Source organism: Schistosoma haematobium, chromosome ZW (genome assembly GCF_000699445.3).
Source record: "Schistosoma haematobium chromosome ZW, whole genome shotgun sequence".
In the NCBI taxonomy this organism is placed as follows: Eukaryota; Metazoa; Platyhelminthes; class Trematoda; order Strigeidida; family Schistosomatidae; genus Schistosoma; species Schistosoma haematobium.
Window position 1 is genome coordinate 86,052,828 of NC_067195.1, and position 23,876 is coordinate 86,076,703.

At 36.4% G+C, this 23,876-nt stretch overlaps 1 protein-coding gene across 1 annotated transcript in view; it reads left to right on the forward strand.

Annotated features, from left to right (window-relative positions):
- The window catches only part of MS3_00004626 (uncharacterized protein), a 37,931-nt gene that overhangs the window by 2,484 nt on the left and 11,571 nt on the right, over positions 1-23,876 (forward strand). Inside the window, exons 2-3 of the mRNA XM_051212564.1 lie at positions 4,710-5,528; positions 15,613-15,805. Of these exons, the coding sequence (XP_051072754.1) occupies positions 4,710-5,528; positions 15,613-15,805 (1,012 nt within the window). The remainder of the gene's footprint in view (positions 1-4,709; positions 5,529-15,612; positions 15,806-23,876) is intronic.

The window sequence follows — 23,876 nt, forward strand, 5'->3', positions numbered from 1 at the left end:
TGGCAAAATCCAAACGAGCTTTTCGAATCCGTGCTGAGATTTCGTCCGATACCAGCCCATTAGGGTTGATCAGACTTCCAAGATAAGTGAAGTTGTCAACGCGTTCGACTACTTCACTCCCTATCCTTAGTTCAGGTGTTAACGCAGACCAGTCCTGAAGCAACAACTTGCATTTAGAGGGAGAGAAGCTCATTCCAAACATCCTGGCATTGTTGCTTAGTGCTACCAGAAGACTGCATTTTGTCAGCGTCTTCACCAAACAGGACTATATCATCTGCGTATTCTAAGTCGATAAGTGGACCTCCTGGATGGAGATCAATACCCGACAATTCAGTCGACGAGAATGTTATTTCCATCAGTAGGTCTATGATGAAGTTAAACAGAAATGGAGAAAGTGGACAGCCTTGACGGACACCACTTGAGGTTGAAAAAGTAGATGACAGTTCGCCATAAGCTCTGACTCGACTAGTAGTGTTCGAGTAAAGAGCCTTTACAAGGTTTATGTACTTCTGGGGTACGCCTTTCAATGACAGACACTGCCACAGAATCTCGCGGTCTACCGAGTCAAATGCTGCTTTTAAGTCAAGAAAGACCACCATTGTCGGACGTCGATAAGTATGCCTGTGTTCTAGAATCTGACGAATGGTGAATATGTGGTCGATGCAGCCACGACCAGGTCTGAAGCCAGCTTGGTTCTCTCGTGTTTGCAGTTCACAAGTCTTAGTTAGGCGTCTGATAATTATTGAGGCTAGCATTTTAGATATATTAGTTAAACTAATCCCTCTGTGGTTGTCACAGGATAATTTTGACCCTTTCTTATATATTGGGACGATAAGTGATTGCGACCAGTTAGATGGGATAACGTCTAACTCCCAGATCTTAGCTAAAATATTAGTCAACCTAATCGCTAAAATTGGACCACCATCCTTAAAGACTTCTGGAGCCAGTCCATCTGGACCAGCTGCCCTTCCTCGTTTCAGATTAACTATAGCCTTTTGAACTTCAGCAAGAGTTGGGGGACCTACTTCAATGTTCCATTTACACTGTCTGGGAATGGAGGGTAGTTGTAGAGTAGCTGAAGGCCAGCTGAACTGTTCTCTGAAATGTTCCGCCCATCGTTCTAAACGTCTGGACTGGGAGCAGATGAGTGTATCGTCTTTTTCCGATATAATCTCACTTACACTTAACTTATTAATTCCAGTTTCTTTTATTAGTCTGTAAAGCTGTCTTGTGTTCCCTATAGTCGCCGCCTTTTCCATCTCTTTTGCTTTCGTTACCAACCACTGCTCACGGTCGTTTCTTAGACTTTTTCTTAACCTAGATCTGATTTGTTGTCGCTCTTCATCATGTTCGGAACCTGATGGGATGAGTTTGCGAGAATCCATCAGTGTGATAGACTTTGAAGAAATCCACTGGTTCTTTGTAACCCTGTGGTTTAAGTCACTAATAGATTTCATTGCTGTTTCCACAGCTGTTTGTATATCTTTCCAAGCAACATCTGGGTCAGCCTCGTTTTCAGAACTACCTAAGTGTGACCTCAGTTGTTCCTGGAACCTATTTTTGGTTTTCTCGTTACTCAACTCAGTTCGAATGGGTCTTTTTAATGTGGCTTTTTTGCGTCCAGTGAGGCGCAAGCAGATGCGTGCCCATATTAGGGCGTGGTCGGAGTCCAAGCAGGTACTCCAGAATGAGCGACAATCTTCTACCGACCCTCTCCAACGATGACTGATGGCAATATGGTCTATTTGAGTCCATCGTTGGTTTGGTGTAGGGGTCGCCATGTTAGACGATGTCTCTCCTTATGCTTAAAATTTGTGTTTGCTAAAAATAAACGATTGTCTGAGCATAGTTGCAGCAGACGATCACCATTATCTGTTTGCTGTGTCGGAATACTAAAATATCCACCTAAATACCTTTCTGTTTGGTTTAAACTACCTATCTGGGCATTAAACTCACCTGCTACGAGTACTATGTCTGAACGTTTAGCTTTCTGAAGAAGTTCAGATAGCTTTCTGTAAAATTCATCTTTCATTTCATCTGAGCTGCAGTCGGTGGGAGCGTAGGCAGAAACGACAAAAAGGCAACGATGTGTGTCTCTATCCTTCCGAGTTCTTACGGAGCCGTTTAGCCGAACAGCACATAGACGACTGTTGACGGGGATCCACTCTAACAGTGCTTGTTCCGCCCTCATACTTAGTGCTATGCCTACACCTGCCAGTCCACGAGAACTGGCCATCGGGTCACCAGATACACGTAGGGTGTATCTCGTTGGCTCTCCGTTTTGCCGAGGTGGGGTCAAGTGAATGACCACACTGGAATCCTGTATGTGTGTTTCGGAGACACAGCACACATCAATGGAAAGAGACTCTAGGGTTTTAGCCAAGGAAGCCTGCTGACCGATTTGACATAGAGTGCGTACGTTGAAGGCTCCAATGTGTAGTTTGGAGCGAGGTTTCAGTAGACCTGGGACAGTGTTTTGAGCACTAGAATCGTTGGCTATGGTGACACTTGAGGAGGAAGCCGAACGAGGAAGTTTAGAGTTAAAAGTCAATGTAGGAAGAATAATAGAAATTGAAGAGGAAGGTTGATTATGAATACAGTGATCTTGGGTGCTGTTAGAGGTATGAGGGCGGTTATCACTTCCCGGTTGCCCACACCGAGGAGGGGTTCTTCTGGAGTTACCTGAAAAGGAAATCGGATTAGAAGTGGTCTTAGTGACCTGAGAACGTGACCGCAGTGCCCAAGGGACAACTGCTTGAGGCCGGTCGCGCACGTCCTTTTCGTGGGAGGTTTTTGACGTGTTAGCTCCGTTCTTCAAAGGGCCTTACCGCCGGAGACGGAAATCCGTGAGGTAAGGTGGGGTGTACATTTTTAGGGTCGACCTTTTCTAACCCCACCCCTCCATGTGGGAAGGCAGCATCGCCGTCATGCTGGTTGTCTGAAGGAAACACCTCACTGCTGTCACACCTCTGTACAGTCAGCAGTACGACTTCGCCTTCGGACCTTGGGTTTGTTGCTTTTCGTCTTACCGCTCTTCAACCGACCTGTCTGACATGGTAGGACCTTGAGGAACGGTTGTTCCAGCCAGTATAGCTCGGTTGCTTCATCACGATAGGCAAGCCCGACCACCACGTCAAGGTAGCAACGACGGTCATAACATAGCACGCTATTAATTCTATTTCTACTACAGAGATTAGGTCACACAGCCTTCAGTCATTGCTGTACCCGCAAAATTATTCGCCCAGTAGAGTCAAGCTATGTAAATATTGGTAAGTGTAAGGTGTAGTTTAAGTTGATTCAATTTTGTGTGCCTAATTTCTATGAACTTACTGTACGTAAAGTACATTTGTGTATGATCGTAAATGTCAAGAGGCAGGAAACAATATTTGTTAAACTAATTTCCATGCAGTTATCAAAGTAGAATATCTGATTTTTTTCCTTATTTGTTTGAAAATTGGGTTAGTTGAACCCGAATTCCCTCAGTATCCTGTAGACCATGTGCACTATTGGTTTGGATTCAGGGTTTTCCAATTCCTCTAGGTAGATCCTCCATATCCGCCAACCCGGTTAAAGCGCCGGACATTTGCTTTCCGTCCTCTCCATTTCGTAAACATCTGTAATGCAGCGAGAAGGCAATAAGTAGGAGTTCCGTAGGAGTGGTTGTATGCACGTGGCTATGTGAGAGCATTTGGAGGCTTTCTGAAAACAAATTCAACTCTCAAATTTCAAGTAACTGCAATCTGTTATAATCTCTTTCTTCTTACGGTTATGACCCAGCTATTCCTATTGCTTAGTATTCTTGGACACCGATTCACTCGACAAGTCCCCAAATCAGAACACGGTTGAACAGGAAAGAGATTATATTCCAAATAACAAGGTTAGATGGAAGCAAGAAGCAAGTCAGAAGCCAGTAGGAAGCACAATAGAGAAAACGTCAGTATATTTATAGTTTTTACATGAGAAGATTCTAGAGTATTCTCCAACTATCGACTAGTGCTGATTGGATAAGAATTAGCCAATCAGAGTGCACCAAAGCAATCATGCATTGAGCATGTTTTAATCCAGCCTATGTCCCGCTAACACAATCTGTTTAACCATTATGCCTAGAGACTTCTGGACCTAATTAGTCAGTCCAACTACTCTTTTTTACCATCATTAGCGCTGCTACTATCCGAACTCCTTTACCATTCAACTTACTAGTTTTATCTCTCTATACTGATGTTGTGTGACAAATTAAACGGATTCATATTTATCCCAGATTCTACGTTTATTTTAATTGGTTCACTACTCCGTTTTCCACTTCATGCTAGTTATAGTCTTCACAGTCTTGCTGAGCGTTTAAGGCCTGATATCAGTCTGTAGAATGGTAGTGATATATCGTCTATATTAGTAGTGTTTTTCCTGCAATCAATAAGGTAATTTTTAAGGTTAGTATCTTTTTCTACTGTCTATATATTTTTTCTATTGTAACTACAACAGTTGTTTTTTCCATAAATTCATAATCCAGAGCTACATTTCCAACTCACAGAAATACTCGATGACCACCACGTATAACGAAATATTTGTATGAAAAAAAGTCATTTTATCATAGAAAATTTTTTCATTTGTGTTTGTACTTTTTTTAGTCATTTAACTATAAGGTACTTCATAGCTTTTATTTTGTTTTTGAAACCCTAATTTTCTATAACCTTTTCCTTTGCTCACTTCAGGCTACTGATAATCCACGACAATCTTCCACTTGTTTAGAATCAGTTTCTGTTCATGATAAAACTGAAGTGCATGTTGGAAGTCTTGGTTTAGGAACAGCGTTAGCCGTTGCTTATGATCTATGCAGTGATAATGGGATTGTGAATCAGTTCAATACCAACGCTAATTTATGTGCCTCAAATCCTCAACTTGCAAATTTCCTTTCATTATCTGCAATCAAATCACCAAATTCACAATTTTCGACTCATTGTCGTAGTACATCTCTATCTGACCAACATACATATAATATTTATTCTAATTATTTTACAAATAATTCATTATGGACATTACAACATACTGATAGTTACCTAACTCCTATCTCATCTGCATCTACAATATTTGATGGTTCTAATTCAATAAAATCACTCGCAAATGATAATGATCATTCCAAATCTATTTCTTTCACTTGTGATTTCTCAAATAAAAGTAACTATTTTCCTCATGTCTCTCTTGATAGTAGTGTATGCCAACCAAATGATGTAGTTTGTTCAATTGGAAGCATGATTGATGGTCATTACAATAATCATCACAACAATATTGATACCAGTCCACATGTTTCTAATTTACCTACTTCATCGAGTGGACAGAAGATTAATACAAATAATTCAGATAATGAGTGTATAGGTATTAATCAAGGAATTACATCAAATAATTATGACAATAATAATATTGTTTTGAAGGAAACAACAGATACAAATCATGTTACTTCATCATCTACTACTTCTATTGATGACAGTTTATATCAGTTATCTGAGGAAGAAATGAAAGAAATAGATACATCAGTGAGTTGTTTTTCGTTTTATTTATATAGCGTATGAAAGCTTTTTAAAAAATTTTCTGTTTTACGTCTGTACTCGACATGCTTTTGTCTAAAAAGAAACGCGTGATTATACCCTTTCAGTTTTTGATGTTGAAGCTAAAATAAACTGCGAGGAAGTAAAGTGAATTCTATAATCGTGGTGAAAACTAGACTGGCCATTATACTTATTTACCAATACATTTATCTATTGGTATCATTTTAATTTTGATTAACCTTCTCAAAAAATCACAACCTTCACTAAAAACTCGTCTAAATACTGTACACTTAATCTGGAACAGCTGTGAATAAAGTGAAGATAGATCCTTTTTGAGATTCGTAAATATGATTCGAATTATGCGTTTACCTCTTGGCTGATTAAAGCTATCCGAGAAAAACAAAATAATGGCGCAACTCTTTTTATGAAAAAGCGTTTTCACTGTGTTGTGTTATGGCTTTTTATAATTTATATTAAAAACTCTCCTAAGGAACGATGTAATGCGCCAATGAATTAGTAATGTCCAATGATACAAAGTAGCCAAGTGATGGTTGCACGAAAGACGGGATGGACTCAAGCTTCCGAACAAACTGTGCCCAAAGATATGACCACTGAGCAGAAGGATAGGTTTTTCTGACAAAATAGCATGCTTATATTATACAATGTGAAACACCAGAATAAACGTATTAAGAAACCATTTGAGAAATAAACGATTGGAGCATATAGCAAATATACCTCAATTATTCCAATGAAATCGATAGTCGATTTTGGGCCGTAGTTCTTGCCCCATCAAAACATTTACTCGACAAAATGATGTGTGGTTTTTCTTTGGCAGCACTCATAAAAGGATGTCACTCTTGACTCGATCCATATATTAGTTACGAATACGTTTTGTCTATCAAGATAAAGAATAGAATAGGGGTTAATAGGTTGTACAAAATAATACAATATGACCAACTGATGAAACCAACTTACTCATCGACATGTAGACACACTGCTTAATGGTTCCGTCTGGACTATTATATGTCTGCGAAACGTGGTCTATGAAGATACAACAGATATGCAGGCCTCACGTTTTGGAACACAGATGTCTTCATCGCACTGCACTGGATCTCAGATCAATCGCGTGACCGATACCGAGGTTAAGAATTGAGCACTGAAAAAATCCCAAATAGGTCGGTAAGGTTATGTATCTTCATCGAGTGGTCAAAGTATATGTTACACATGACTAACCACTATCAACCTCAACAGGGTTTTATAGCTGATGTAGGAGTAAGTTAGGGAAAATCAATACGTCACATTAATTTATAAAATCATTGACTTTTGAACTGAACCATGTCGGTAGCTGCAGGCGACCTGGTTGAGGTCAGCCTAATAACCACAATCGGCGATTGGAGACATTGGATAACATGGCTCGAAGTCGATCACAATGATCCAGTTACACGTGTTGTTTATCTTACTCTAATTCTTGAGTTCCAGCATTCCTTTTCTTTCTACCCGTTTAAAACTTATTTTCAATGTTTAGTCTTTCTCATTGGCATTGCACTACTGTTCATCTTGTTCATTTTATCACGTTGTGCTGATGTGGTATGACAACTTGTACCGACCCACATCTTTGTCAAGTCTGAACTTTACTGACAAGTTTCGACTAACATAAAGTATAAACTCAGAACTTCCAAGCCAGTCATATCATTCGAATGATAAGAACTTTGTAACTTTAATCATCTACATTGTTTTTCAAAACTAAGATTTTCTAAGTTAAACAGATGAATCAGGAAATTAGTTCACAATATCGTATTTAACTAATTATTATTGAATGTTATCATATGATAATATATTTTCCAGTGTAAAGATTGAAGTAAAGAACATTTGTGCTAGATTCTACATTGATCACGACTTGAATTAAAGCCAATAATCTCTTTTTGTTTAGCCTGTGCATTGTACTACTGCATTTAGTATGGTCATAACACCTTGTCACACTTTAAAATAATGCAAGAATCATTGATCATCCTACATTTTATTTGCAAACTATTTCACAGAATTAATTTTAAAATACTATTCAGAATCCTTTAGATTTCTTCCGTCTAAAAATATTTCAAACGTATTCCACTAATTAATAACGAGAGATTAGATATAGATCATGAACCGATTGATGTTAGACCATCACAATTGAAAACCTGGAAGCACTGGACGGTCGTTTCGTCCTATTGTGGGACTCCTCAGCAGTGCGCATCCACGATCCCGCTCGCGGGATTCGAATCCAGGGCCTTCGGTCTCGCGCGCGAACGCTTAACCAACTGGGTCCGAATCCGCGAGCGGGATCGTGGATGCGCACTGCTGAGGAGTCCCACAATAGGACGGAACGGCCGTCCAGTGCTTCCAGGTTTTCAATTGTGATGGTCTAACATCAATCGGTTCATGATCTCAATCAAAAACTTAACAATCTCCACAACCCCTAAACTAGATTAGATATATACAGCAAGCGTGTCCCTGACATCTTATTTTGATTCGGGTACCACATTTCACCATTTATTTTTACAATTCAACTGGTAACTTAATTCATTACAGATTATAAATTATACCGAAGTCTTACCACATAGACTTATTAGCATTGAAGTAAGATATCTATTTACGTTTAAACAACTCAATACTTATCATATCCAACATCAAAATTTTATTCTTTAACCTAGCGGTTTTTCAAATCAGACAACTAAAATAAGCAGTTTATTTGTAAATTTTCAATTATTACACACATCTATCTATTCAATCATCAATCATGTTCAACCATATCCATCTGGTATATATTATTGTTAGAATCGATAAAACAAGTCATTCACATGAAGTTGATCTGTTTCACTGATGCTATTTAAACCCCTTGTATATTCAGTTTACATATGTTCGATATAAATTACGTTACACCTAAACACCTTTTGACAAAATAGCAATCATTTTCTTCACTTCAAAATGTTTCAAAATTTTATAGAAACTGGATATTTTCTATTTAATCTAAATAAATGACCCTTTAGTTATATATATATATATATATATATATATATATATATATATATATATATATATATATATATATATATATATATATATATATATATATATATATATATATGGACAAGTTGATATTGTGAGCAACCGTGACCATCACTTCAGGTTAAAAGCTACGGTCAAGGTTTTCGTATATTTCTTTGAATGAAATCGAATTCTCTTGCTAGTATTTACGAATCATTTAAGTGACAGTATTCATTGTTAAGAAATATTAGACACGTCCCAGAATAGAAGCTAGTGGCAATTCTATTGTAGTTTTCTCCTAGATTGTTCATAATGAGATAAGCTTCCTCAACTGAAAAAAGTATTTTCTGAGACTTTACTATGTTTCTTACCACATACTATTATTATTTATTTAATTATTGACTGTACTGCCTTCACCCTTTAAATTTCCTTACAATATCTCCACGTCGTCTATGCGAAGCACTTTTTATTGATCTATTGCACCTGGATATATGTGCTCTAAATAAACACCGTTGAATGTATCTAAACTTTAATGCATAAATGTGCATTATTTATGTATATCTATTTATCTGTTTTACTTAAAGCAAATATCCTCATTCGACTTTAAATGACATTTTTATGGTGTTTAGTGATACAAATATCCATCTACCCAGAAAAAGTAAATTGAGTGGGATTCGGACTTGTGTCCACAAATAAGTTAACTTATTAACCTCCACTCGAAATACACATACAACAACACGAGGACATAGAGTTTACTATGGAACAAGAAGCTGAAGACAAATTCCATTTCCTTGATGTTGGGATCCGACGAACATCTGATGGTAAGTTACATAGACATATTAACCATAAAAATACCTGGAGTGGTCTATATCTCAATTACCACAGTTTCTGCCTAATGAGTTACAAAAAGGGTATTGTACGAACCCTTTTTGACTGCGCTCAACAAATCTGTTCAAAAGAATACCTTGATGATGAAGTTAATCTGATTACTAATGTTCTACGTGATAACAAATACCCATTGAAATTTATCCAGAAATATGCAAAAAGCAATCCTCGTACAAAATACGATGGAGTAGAAAGGAAAACCTGCTTCTTACACTTACGTTTCAAAGGTGATGAAATTGCTGGAATAATTAATCACAGAATAAACTCTGCGTTGAAAGTCACCTACCCAGCAGCAAAACTTATGACAGTATGGCAAACGAACTGCTCACTTCAACAAACCAAAATCGACAAGCCCCCCTTTTCTTAGTAGCTCCAATTGCATCTACCAATTCACATGTACGCGCCAAAGCATATACATTGGAAGAACTGAGAGAAAAGTGCATGTCCGCATTTCTGAGCATGTTCCAAAAAACTTGAGGCTGCGAGGGAATAAGGCCTTCAACAGCGCAATAGCTCGACATCTACTTGACACCGGGCACACCATCGACATTCCGCATGCTTTCAAAATTATCAATAGACAAAGAAGTACGACCACCCTCCGTTTTGCTGAAGCCATCATGATCAAAAAACTTAAACCTGACTTATGCATCCAAAAAGAGACTTTAATTAACTTATCACTACCCTAGTAACCCTTTTTTTATTTTATTATTTATTTATTTTAAAATATTTGTACTCCTCCCCTATTACATAATTCTTAAACCACATTATTATTCACACATTTCCACCACCTGATCCTCTTAAATTATCTTAACTTTTCATATTCTATTTAATTATTATTACGTAACCTATCTTATGATTATTCAATTCCATTATTACACCACCCAACCTGAATTAATTCCTTTTGACCTCTGACCTGTTCTAGCATATATATATTTATTTATAGTTATTATTGTAACCCAGTTATTTACACTCATCTGTGTCAATTGTTTTCACTCTATCTCAATGTAAAAATTTTCTACCACATTTTTGGTTTGTAACCAGCTGACGAGAAACCTCGAAATAATATGAATTCATACTATTCTGCACCAATATTTGTTCTTGCTTTATTTAAATTTATATTTCTTTTTGCTGTGTTATTGCTTCTATTGATAGAAAACTAGTTATTCCTGTTTAAAACTCAATAAACTTTGACAAATTTACGTATTAGCGTGTGAATAACATGTCGTTTAATGACTACGAAACTTTCACTATATGGACCAAATTTCAAATATCCGACCGAATCAATAGAAATCGACAGTACAAATCATTGATGAATAATCAATTGAATGGAACTCGTCACTGTACATCAACTTCCTTGATTATGAGGGAGCGCTTCACAGCGTGGATAGAAGAACCTTATGGAACTTTTTTTGACACTATAGTGTGAGTAGCTGGGAAAATCGTCAACATCACCCCCAAATGCCCTGGTATAGGGAGGGTCAACTCTCCCTCTCCAAATGCTCTCACATGGCCACGTGCATACAACCACTCCCAGGGAACTCCTACTCACTGCCTTCTCTCTACATTACTGTTGTTTGCTATGTACTTTGCGTACAGTAAATTCATAGAAATTAGGCACACAAGTTTGAATCGACTTAAACTACACCTTACACTTACCAACATTTACATAGCTTGACTCTACTGGGCGAATAGTTTTGCGGGTACAGCAATGGCTGAAGGCTATGTGATTTAATCTTTGTAGTAGAAATAGAATTAACAGCGTGCTATATTATGAACTAGATAAATCTAAAGGAAACCGTTCGTTTTGTTGATTTTTGTCACCCGTATTAATTTTAGTCATGAGTACGATTTTAGACGCAACACTTTTCTCTGATGCGGTCTTGTATAAACCGTTATATATGAATACTCTGAATGAAGATACCAACAAACTGTCCAACTTATCCACAATAATGTCAAGCTCTATGCTAATTATGTCCGAATTACCATTTAAGTTAGTTTGGAAATCGTTCATTAGAGTTTTATTAATATCCATTAACTATCCATAAAAAAAACAATGACCGAAATTCATCACTCTATGTTCATAACGCGAAAAAACTGATAGCATTTTGCTGTAGTTAGAGTCTGACTACGAGGCGGATCATTAATCAGTAACTTTATGAATGGATAGCCGATGATTCCAAACCAATGGTGTGCATGGGCTCCAGGATTCTGAGGGAACAAATAGTGTATCAACCAGTTTTTTTGTCACTGGCTACCATGTCACTGCATCTCCTGACGTTGCCCCACTGCCTTGTGGATCAGATCTTTATTTCGAAAGCTCCGGGAGTGGCCCCCTAAATAAACCACTTGTTTCGGTCTGGGCTCCCGGGCAGTATCACAGCCCACGCACAAATCAATTGATTTATGTGGCAAGTGTGTATTTGGTGCCTATTTGTACCAATATCTATGTGTTCAAATAAATATATACTAAGATTACTGTCAATATTTCACTTTACTGTATTTAATGATTTAAAAAGTAATGATAATAATATTAATAGTAATCCAACTTTCATAATAAATGTGCAAGCTTATGTAGTTAATATTAAGTTGCATACTATTTATACGTAAGCTAACTTCCTTATTGCTATTCAAGTACTTAAGTGATGAGTAGAGAAATGAATGGTGTTTTTCAGACTTGTAACTCAATAGTTGAGTATTGTGACTGAATTAAAATCAAAGTGGTTTAAGTTACAAATCACACTATTCTACTAGCTGATTTATGCAATTTAGCTGCAAAGCCATTTTCAATTTCACTTCACCTATCTTCAGGAATTATGATTTCGAGAAAAAAGTAGTTGAAACATTGTTTTTAGATTATTAACTCCCACTGACGTAATATTTGTTGTGTAGTTTGCTTTGTTTATCGACCTAATCCAGTCAGTTTATATTATGAAAAAGATTGCATATTCCTTTAGGTTTTCCTATGGGAGGAATTTGCTTGAAGATTCGTTGCTGTGCTATAAAAACGTCAGGATGGTGTTAGAAAATTAAGGGTTAATAGCTTAAGGGGTATCTGTAGCAAACCAGACTTTACGAACTATGTGCTGCAAAAATTGCCTCTAAAAACCTATCAGTTATAAGTGAATGACTTAAACGACATTTGTCTAGGTTTCTAATAATTTGCTTTATATTTGGTATTGAGCTAAATACTGAATGAACTTAACAGCGCACTTCATGTCAAATGATGAATTTCTCTCTTTCATGAACCTATCGTACTGAAAGGCATTAATCATTGAAGTTTGTCATAAACAATATGCTGAACTGTACAAAAATCTTAAATAAAATGACTCGTCTGTATTTGCTTAATTATAATTGATGTATGATAAACATCTTTAGTAATTAGGTTACCTCCTGCAATTACACTTAACTTTTTTTATTTAACCGTAAATTACATCAATTTTCAACCAAAGTAATCAGATGATTCTGTGTAGTCATGAATTTTCATGTTTCATTGTACAAATTGTTGAGATGCATCATATGATATGAAGACGGAAACTAGGTTTATTTTTGTTATTATTTGAATTGAGTTTGTGGATCTCCATCAGAGATTTATAATAATGGTAAAGAACAATAGTACTAAGATAATTACTACTGGAAAAATTAGTCTTGCTTCAACGCTAATTCGGATAAATTTTATTCACAATCATTCAGTCAGTAACAACGTAGAACTTCGTGCGTACGTGCATCAGCTCGGGTTGCCACACTATATTAGCATGGACATGCGGTTGTCTATTCAAATCCCGTAGTGGTAGAAGTAGTAAGATTATAAGCTGTAATCAGAAAAGTTAGGGTTTGGAGATGTTATTTAAAGAGTATAATCCAGTGAAATAAATTTGGGAAGAGAAAAAAAGAGACAAGGAGGAATAAGGAGATCAAAATTTGGGAGAACACAAAGAGTGTATGCACCTGCGCCATTGCAAACGATTTTGAGCCATGTCATTCAGGGTCTCTAACCAACGGTTGCTATCATCTCGCGGTCCCCAACCAGGTAGTCTACACCTATCAACATGACTCAGTCCACTTGTCAGTGACTTCATGGACTTGTGCCATGTTTTGGTCTGGCCGCCTCTAGCTTTCTTCCAACCTACTCCTATACCACTGAACATCGCACGTCGAGGCAGTCGGTAGTTGGGCATACGTAACACATGTCCCAGCTATCTCAACTGATGAAGTTTCACTACTTCATTAATTGTTTGCCATCCTTGCTTAGTACCCGTTTCCTAACAACTGCATGACTTACTCGATGATCCCAGGATATACGAGCAATGTTTCGAAGACACCTATGACCGAATACTAGTAACCGACGAATATCCTCTACTCTTATCAGCCATGTTTCACTGCCATAAAGAAGGACGGAACGAACTGCTGCGCAGTAAACCTGTCCTTTGATTGATAGATGGATATCTCGCCTACTCCATAAATGACGCAAGTTGGCAAAAGCTAGTCGAGTCTTCTGTATCCGTGATGAGATTTCGTCACACACCAGACCACAAGGGCTGATATTCACAATCATATAACATTCTTTTATGCTACATCGCTTATGTAGTCCGCTTTATTCTCATTTTCCGTATTTTACTTTTAAACCTATACACTAGCTCGTCTATGGTAGAAACCCTATCCTATCTAAGCGATCTCAAGTCACTGACTAGTTAAAAGTTGAATGAAATAGTCTTTCCGAAGCCATATATATCATTCAAACTGGCCTCCTTCAACGTTCGCACAATAATGCAGATCGGACAACAGATGGGGTTTGCTATGCCTTTATAAAGTCTTGATATCGATGTCTGTTGTGTATTCGAGACCCGTGTTCAAGACTAGTGAAGTACAACAAATTTACTCTCAGTCTGTCACCTCGGAAACCTTGTTTTACATGCGTTTATCCGGAGATCCTGTGGTATCTTCATCTCGTTTTTCTTGCGTTAATGTCGCACTAAACGCTAGAGCCGATGAAGCACTGATAGTTTGGTTACTCATTAGTAGTCGGTTATATGCTGTTAGATTAGAAAGTTCCATCAAATCGAAAAGAAATCGGTGTGAGAAACGATGTCTTTTGTCATCTTTGCCTATGCTCTTATAGATTGCAGCCCGGATGCGATCAATGATGTTTCTGGCTGGCACCAACTACTGGCATGGTCATCGCCGATGTGCTACCTGGCATCCTCCCTCTTCATCTCAGGCCCCTTTTCAGATTAAACACATTGCGATCAGCTAGCGCTCGCATGGTTGTGTACAAGACTGGTGCTCCTTTTGGAGTACCTATCTGGATTCAGACCATCCCCTTGTTTGCACTAATCTTACCTTACGTTTCAGTGACCAACAAATTCATCGCCCGTCGTTCTACTCCGGGTGACCTCGAGTTTGATCATAAACGAAGACCGTTACATGATGAAATTGTGAAAAGTCTGCGTAAAGACCGAGAAGTTTGATGGCTGAAGCGTGCCAATGAGTTGGAAGCAGCAGCTGCATCCGGAAACTTCCGGGAGCTCTTTCAACTAATCCAATCCACTGATAGCGAGAAATTTGGTACGAGGGAAACAATCTGTGATGATGGGATGCCAATCAACAATATCGCTAGGGACTCCAACTTCTGAAGCACCACAAATCACCAGGCATAGATTATATACCTCCACCCCTTTTTATAAAGATAGTGGTGACTTTCTGGTTATGGAACCGATTATGTTGTTTACAGAGGTCTGGCAATTACACAATGTTCCAACACCGTGGAATGAGTCGGTAGTTATCATTATCTTTAAAAATTGTCCACGTCGTTTCTGTAACAACTATCAGGGCGATTAGTCTCCTTCCGATTGCGTCCAAACTATGGGCCTCCGTCATACTTCGTAGATTGTTCAAAACCCGAGAAAGATTGACTGGCGAGGAGCAGACTGGGTTTCGTTCTGGTCGAGGATGTATTGATCATATCTTCACCCTCCGCCAAATGTTAGAACACCGTCATACTTATCACCAGCCAACAATCGTATCCCTGGTTTTTATTATAATATAAACAATTGGTAGCAATTGTCTACTTCTAGTTTTGTTATTTGATTGTATGAAACAACTCTTGAAATACGTATATTCAGCGTTTTTGAACAGTATAGTCTTCTTCTTCTTCTTGGTAATCTAGCTTACAACAAATGCCGATCTCATGGCTAGTCGTCAATGGAAGTATTATATTGAGACAAATGAATGGACACGTGCTACATGTGCATTGATGGCATGTTTATTTACTAGAGATCAAATGGCTAATTCAACTGTTTTAGGTCGTGGTGGTTCACAACGTGCCCGTCTTCCAAGCAATCTAGTTGCCTATGTTGTCAGTAAGTTTTTCTGTTGTTATATTTTGTTGTTTGTTTTGTAATTGGTTGACTTTTTAATGGCCCTGTAACTGACCTCAGTTAGATCGTACGATAATTGTTATCGAAATATACATTCCAACTACCATCGTACATAATTATTGGTTTGATTCATGTTAGGAAATAACAGAATAAAAGAAGTCAGATACGAGGATGAACTTTAAATTTTTATATTTCTCACACTCATTGATCCGGACAGACAATCGGAAAAACCAAGTAAACAAAGCGAAGTGAAAGATGTCATTGGAAAATGGAAAACAAGGTGATGCACAGCCGAGAAGGCGAGTGAGCCAACTCGATTTGACCAAGAGTAACTCAATCTTTATAAATAGACCGAAGATAAGTTACAGACACGTGATGAGTGGGGTAGGCAATTGACAGACTTAGGATCATATAATAACAGTCAGGTTTAATAAGTGACAAGGTCAAGATGTGACTTGAGAATGAATAAATTGGTCTTTTCAGATGCTAGAATAACCTATGTTGGCTTGATATAATACTAGCCTCTACAACTTAATTATTATTCATATCACCAACCGATCAGTGTTAGGCCACAGTTAAAAACCTGAAAGCACTGGATGGTCGTTTCGTCCTACCATGGGACTTCGGAACAGTGCGCATCCACGATCTTACACGCCGGATTCGAACCCAGGACCTTCGGTCTCGCGTGCGAACCCTTAACCTGTAGACCACTGTTATATATATATATATATATATATTAACTTGGAAGTCCTGCGTTTTTACTTGATACTAGTTGGAAGTTGTCAGCCATGTCTAATATTCGAGAGACTGATTTAAGAACATCTCTATCGTAATCATCTTAGTCTGACACAAATATGTTTTGAATCAAGTTGCAATACAACGTTAGTGTGACGGAATAAAATGATTGAGATGAGTAGTGAATGCATCTATTACCATTGTGAAAGGTTCTAAGCCATGTCATCCAGTATCTCCAACTATTGACTGTGATTATCAAGTTGATCTCAACCAGTTAGTTTTGACCTACCCATATAGGTCAGTTGACTAGTCAATTACCTCATGAATTGATATCACATATTGTTTTGGTCGGGCAATAGAGGTGGTTACTTCGCCAAAAATCTAATTCTGTTTCATGGTCCACCTAGGCGGTGTGCCTAAAGGACCACCTTCGCTATCCCGTCATTTTAGCCCCCAAATGCTCTGGTACAGCCGAGAGTGGGGAGAGTCCGTTCTCCCTCTCGAAATGCTCTCACATGGCCACGCGTATATAGCCTCTGACAAGGGAAGTCCTACTGACTGCCTTCTCGTGGCGGGGGTGTTGTTTACGAAATTGAGAGGACGAAAAGCGAATGTCCGGCGCTTTAACCGGACCCCAAACCAAATAAATGTTGCACATGGGCTCCAGTATCCTGAAGGAACAAATGACGTATGAAACAATCGTTGGTCACTGGCTTCCATGGGACTGCATCTCCTTACGATGCTCCACTGCCTTGTGGATCAGACCTTTATGTCAAAGGCTCGGGGTGTGGCCCCCTAAGAAAACCACCTGCTTCGGTTTGGGCACCCGGGCATTATCACAGCCCTCACACATATCGAATGAGATTTGTGTGACGCATATGTATTTGGTGCCTCCTTGTACCAATATCTATGTTAAAATAAATAAATAAATTTTTTTAGTTACACTTAAGTTCCTTCCAATTTTCTTCTACATCAGTTATAAAATACCTGTCGAAGTAGTTAATGATTAAGCATACTTAACATGTATTTCCTAACCACCATAGTCTATTCTCTTAGTTTTAAGACATCTCTAAACTACTAATGTTATGGTCAAATAATTTACAGATAATCTGTTAGCACATTTGATGTTCTTAAAATACTTATACATTCATTACATACAATTCAATTATGATTCCTGAATATTTCTCAGTATATTAGACTATGTAATTTTATCTATTCATACAAAGAATTCAGTAGTTATCTGAAAGTAATTAAATTATTCATTTAAATTAACTTATTAATAAAATCTAATTTAAATGGTTCATTCTTATTGATCACTTTTAAACATTAATTACTTTTTAATAATGATATAAATAATTGTGCATAGTAACAAATAAAGATACGTTTCTATGTAATTGACTAATTCATGTGTCCATTTGTGTAATTATAATTATACCATTATCATTCAATGTTATTTACGTTCTTCAAAATTAACATAATTAATTACTCGATTAGGTATGTTACCCCTTGTGAACGAGTATAGGCCTCTCATCAATACTTTCGTCCATCCAACCCTGTCCTGAACAATCCTTTCTAGTTCTTTCTAATTGTTATTCATTCTTTTCTTGTCTACTTCCAATTCTCAACGTAATGTGTTCTTCGGCTTTCCTTCTTTTCCGTTTCCCTACAGAATTATAAATTAGGGCTTGCCTCATGATGCAGTCTGGTGATTTCCATAATGTACATTGGCATTATTTTACCACTGAAATTCTAGTTGATTTCATGATATTATTTACACAAGGGTTTTATTAAGTTTAAAGCTGTTGGTCTCTATTCACCAAGGTAGGTACATAGTCCTGACTAAATAAAAATGCATATTCTGTAGTTCATTTAATAAAATAAAACAATAGATTAGTAACTAAATCATACTTTCAACTCATTAGGTTTTAAGTTTGAATCCTACTCCATTTACTTTAATTTAAGTAACTGCGTAATGTAACTACCCTCTGTTACACAAAAACTTTATGGTTGAAAATTAATTGTGTAATTATTATCATCCTGTTATACGTGTTTAAATAAATAAAGCATTCAACGTTTACACATTATCATATTACCCTCATTTAAGACTAAGCTATATCTACCGTAATATAATTTTGGCAATCAGTTAATCTTTACAATAACATGCATAAACCTGTATATATTTACTATTATGATGGTGATCATTATTATTTTGTTATTTTTCCAAGTACAAATAAGTATATATATATATATATTGTCGTCAATATTCTCTTCTATTATTCAATATGTTTTATACTTCTTTCTATATTAGGGATAATATGCATTACTTCTAATGAGATTAACATAATGAAACTTAAATTGGATTCATTCTTGTTTTCATTGTTATTTTGTTTTAGTCAACTTTCTTGTATACATTTCAATAACAACAAAAAAATTTGTATCATTTATGAAAGAATTTAATATTCAATCGATTAAAATATTTGTCTCAAAACTACTAATTTGTAAATATCAGTAGTAGTGAACATGTCTGTTGTAAATTAATAATAATAACTTCGTGAATAACTCATTTATATTCAAAGGGTAACCATTTTATCTAAACACATAAACGTTGGTACATGGAGGCAGCAAAGAGATATACGCCATATAAATCATTCGATTTGTGTGAGGGCCGGGATACTGCCCGGGTGCCCAAACCGAAACAGGTGGTTTCATTAGAGGGCCACTCCCAGAGCCTTCGACATGAAAGTCTGATCCACAAGGCAGTGGAGCAACGTTTGGAGATGCAGTCCTATAATGCCCAGTAACCAATAATTGGTTCATACTCCATTTGTTCCCTCGGGATACTGTAACCAATGTGCACCAGTGGTTTGGAATCAGGTTTTTCAAATTTCCCTAGGTGGATGCTCAATATCCATACCTTCAATTCGAAAAGCGGCAAATTTCCATTTTGTATTTGATTAAGAGGTTTTGGGAGATTAGTTTGAATATTTGCCTTCTTTACTGACTGATATCAAAAACCAGGTGATCATTGGAATCTGGGGACCAATAGATAATTTACTAGTCTTTTAGAGTGATGCTTCCCAACAGTAACTACCGATGACCCAACCATCGGCTTAACTAAGGATTTCAGGTTCAGGAGGAGTCGTCTAGTCTTCAACTTACTAATTTGGAATTCGAAGATCCTCATTTTCACCTAGCCATTTGGTGAAAATATTCACTGCCATTAATTGACAAACACCTCACTCTCGACACATTTTTGTGTATTTATATCACTGGTTGTGCTCAGTGTATCTGTTTATTTATCAGGGATAAGATACTATATATATACTTTTGCTTGCTACATTTGATGAGTTTTTATATACTATTATTATTATTATAAACATTAAGTGTGGTCTAACTTACGTAAATTTGTATATTCATTATTCCAATAATCTGTTATTGTTGATCTGCAACATTTTTTGCTTGTGTGGAAATTTGGATTCTTGTTGTTGTTGTTGTTGTTGAAAAACCAGATCTTCTATGGTTGTTGTATGTATGATCAAGTACCACTTATATCATATTTTTTTCCAAGTTCTCTGTTTCTGCCTAATTGAATTTTTCTCAATACATTTTTGTCTTTCCTTCTGATTGATTGTTTTTTATTCTTTTTTTTGTTTTTTCTATTTTCGTAAAATAATAATAGAAGTTTCAATCCATGTACTACTAATAATAATGATAATAATAGACTATAATACTTGTAACTTCTAAATTAACACAGTTTGTTCTCATTAAGGACTAGAACAACCATTGAATAATCTCACTGTTCTATGCACTGAATTTGAGCTCAAAATAATTAACTGACTGTATGAATTCTTCTTGGAAATATACGTAGATGATCAAAAGTAATCAGTAGAACCTAAGTTCCGTGTTGATTGACACACTATCAGCAAAAGAGTTCTTGCAATTTTGTAGGAACTGATGTTATCTTCAGGATTTCAACTCAACTCATCCAGCTAGCTTCGCAGCCTAAGACGTTAACATTGAGCTACTTGTATAGAGATTAGTCTCCGATACAATTGAAACATTTATTATTGATCGATCACTGAGCATTAACCAGTGGAACGTTTGTCTAGTTCTTTTGTCCTGATCTGATTATATCGATAAAGTTGCTATGTGACCACTTATCCAATTGAGTTGACATCACGTGCACTTTGTTGAGATTTTAGGTGGTTTGAGTTAGTTGGTAGTGGCCACATTGTAACTCGATCAATAGAATTCGATTAGCACTAAAGAACTAGACAGACATGACATTGGTCACGATTTTGTAATCAATCGGTAACTGAAATTAAGTCCGCCAGACAATTCACGAGATTAAACTTTTATGATCATCATACCCCAAAAACACAGTAAATAAACACATTAAAATAAAATTCGTCAATAGACATTACAATAGAGTAAATGCTTTGGGCTATTATTAAGAGCTCTGATAACTGGGCTTAGTGATAGTTCCACATTATTCTAATCAATCATTGAAGTATATATACATATAGACTGAGTTTCTTAATATTACATTAATTAGATTACTTAATATTATGTTGTCGTCCAGTTCTGCATTGTGTGACCGTATTCTTTCAATTCAATTTTTGATATCTTCAATAACACAAGTATCATATATTTGCAGACAATTGACAGTGTTAAACTTATCTTTCATGCTTGTTGCTACTTATCTACAAGGTTTATCTTCATTCTTAAGAGAATGTATGTCCTCCATTCAGAGATTTAAACTTGTACTATCAAGTGCTACAGTCAAAAACAGTACTGAACAAGGTATTCCTTCCACCACGTTATCATCATAGTATACTTCAGTTAGTGTTTTTGAAAGCTAGAGAAAGAATTAGAAAATGAAACGTTTCTGTTACAAACAGTTTGTCTGTATCAGTCAGTCAGTCATCAACAACGTAGAACTTCGTCCGTACGTACATCAGTTCGAGTTGCCATACCACATTAGCACAGAGATGCAGTTGTCGATTTAAATCCCATTGTGGTAGAGGTAGTAAAATTATAAGCAGTAATCGGAAAGATTTGTCTGTATAATTTATCTCAACTTTGATAGATATTTCTTGGTTTTGGTACTTTTAATAGAGTAAGAGAAGTTTTTAGTAATGTGTATTTGAAAATAAATTTTATTGTTTATATCACTCATTCAGTAGTCATTATCAACCTAGGGTTTGGTACGAATATAAACTAATCCAAGTTTCCCTATTTCTCATTAAGCGAGGAGAAATAAACAAAATGAATAGAGAAATATAAGAAATAAATATTTCGAAAGAATGAAAAGTATTGAATGAAGTTTAACTCAGAATTTAACAAATTCGTACAACTGTGTAATTACAACCTCACAATGTGTGAGATCACTCAACATTTCTAATCACTGATAACAAGTATTAGTCCATTCACCCTGATAGCTCAGATAAACAACCAAAAACATCACGAATCGATGCCATATTCTGATCTACTAGGTCCTACTATGTCAGCTAGCCTTTCTCTCCGGGTAGAGTTGAAAAATAGATTAGTCAGTGATTATCCTGCTATGGTTTTCTACTATTTACTTCAGTAAATCTTTTGACTAAAAGAAATCTCGAACTGATGTACGTACATACGAAGTTCTACATTGTTACTGACTGACTGAGTTATTCACTTAATAAATCTGATCTTTTTACTCAACATCATTCTTACTCAATTATTCCTTAAATAATATGACCGCTTCCCCTCCCCCTCATTTGATTTCTTTACAATATCATATCAATCCATTTTCTTTGGTGCATTTTTTCTGTGCTTTGTTCCAAACATCGTACTTATTATTCACTTGGTGTTGTTTACTTGTATATTCCCATTGTTATTTACGACTGCAATTGATCGGTCTCTTGTTGGCATATGTGCCTCCTGTGCGGGCTTCCACGATATTGCCTGAAGTCTTATTATGCATAAATAAATTAACTAATAGGTATTGATCAATCATTGGCATCAGTCATTAATCACATTTCTATAATCTTATGGTGTTAGGATATTTCACATTTCAGTAATCAAATACTAATTATACAAACTATGACCCAGACTAATTCATTTATATTGGTTGTTTGAGCCGCGGCATGAACGTTAACTCCAGCATCTAGGAACATCCAGCTAACGAGTCCCAAATAGGACGAAACATGTCTTGGATTTCATTACTAGCCACCATCAAACTCTCTCTAAATTATAACCTATATTTTTTTTATTTTTACTTTCTAAAATTATTATCATCGAGTTACTCCTAAACGATAATCATGGTGAGCAATATGTTGCAAGTTCAAATTCTCGCCCCATCTACTTCAGTTGAAGCATTTGTATATTATTATTATCATTATCATCCCTCATAAGAACATTGTAACTTAAAGCTCTGAGTACATTTAAGTAATAACGGTAGTAGGAGAAGTTGACGAAGTGAACTATTGAAATCTCTTTTATCCTTTGGTCGGATACCAGGTATTTATGACATGATAACAATCTGATGCTTATGCATATATATTCGTGTGCTCAGCCTTAAGCTTCTTTTCATAATGTCCAAACTCCAGTACTAATCAGTCTTAAGCAATCTAGAACATGGCAATTATATTATTTGGTTCAAGTTAAGACATCACATCAGCATAATGAGATGAAATTATCAAAATAAATACAAGAGTAGTCAAGGTAGTAACAGTATCAATGATAGTAGCAAAAACTGTGCATAAAAAGTAAGAGGGGTGAAAAATTGAATACATCCATTCAAGATCGGTTGTAAGCGATCTTAGACATTTACAATCATTGGTTATCAAAATCTTGTTAACCTTAACCAATCAGTCTGCACATATCAACATGCCTTATTTCAATATTTGATAATTTCATAAACCAATGCTATATTTCAGCTTTCATCATTCAACACTAATAGTTCTAGTGTATGGGAGTTTTAAGCGACCAACAAAACTTATAGAACAGTTGAATGATTTCATTATTCAACTATATCATATTTACATCAATCATTTGGTTTAAAGGTCAAGTGTTCGCACGCGAAACCGATAGGTTCTGGGTTCGAATCTCACAGGGGACGAAATCGTGGATCCACACTGCTGAGGAGTCCCACAACAGGACGAAACAACCGTCCAGTGTTTTCAGGTTTTCCATGGTGATCCCCTTGTGATACATTTATTATTTTATTCAAAATATAATCATGATATATTTGAGTAAAATATTCTAATTACAAAAATGTATCTAATAACAATTGCACAATTCTTTGAATTGTCCATTTTTAGAGAGAGAAAAATAATTA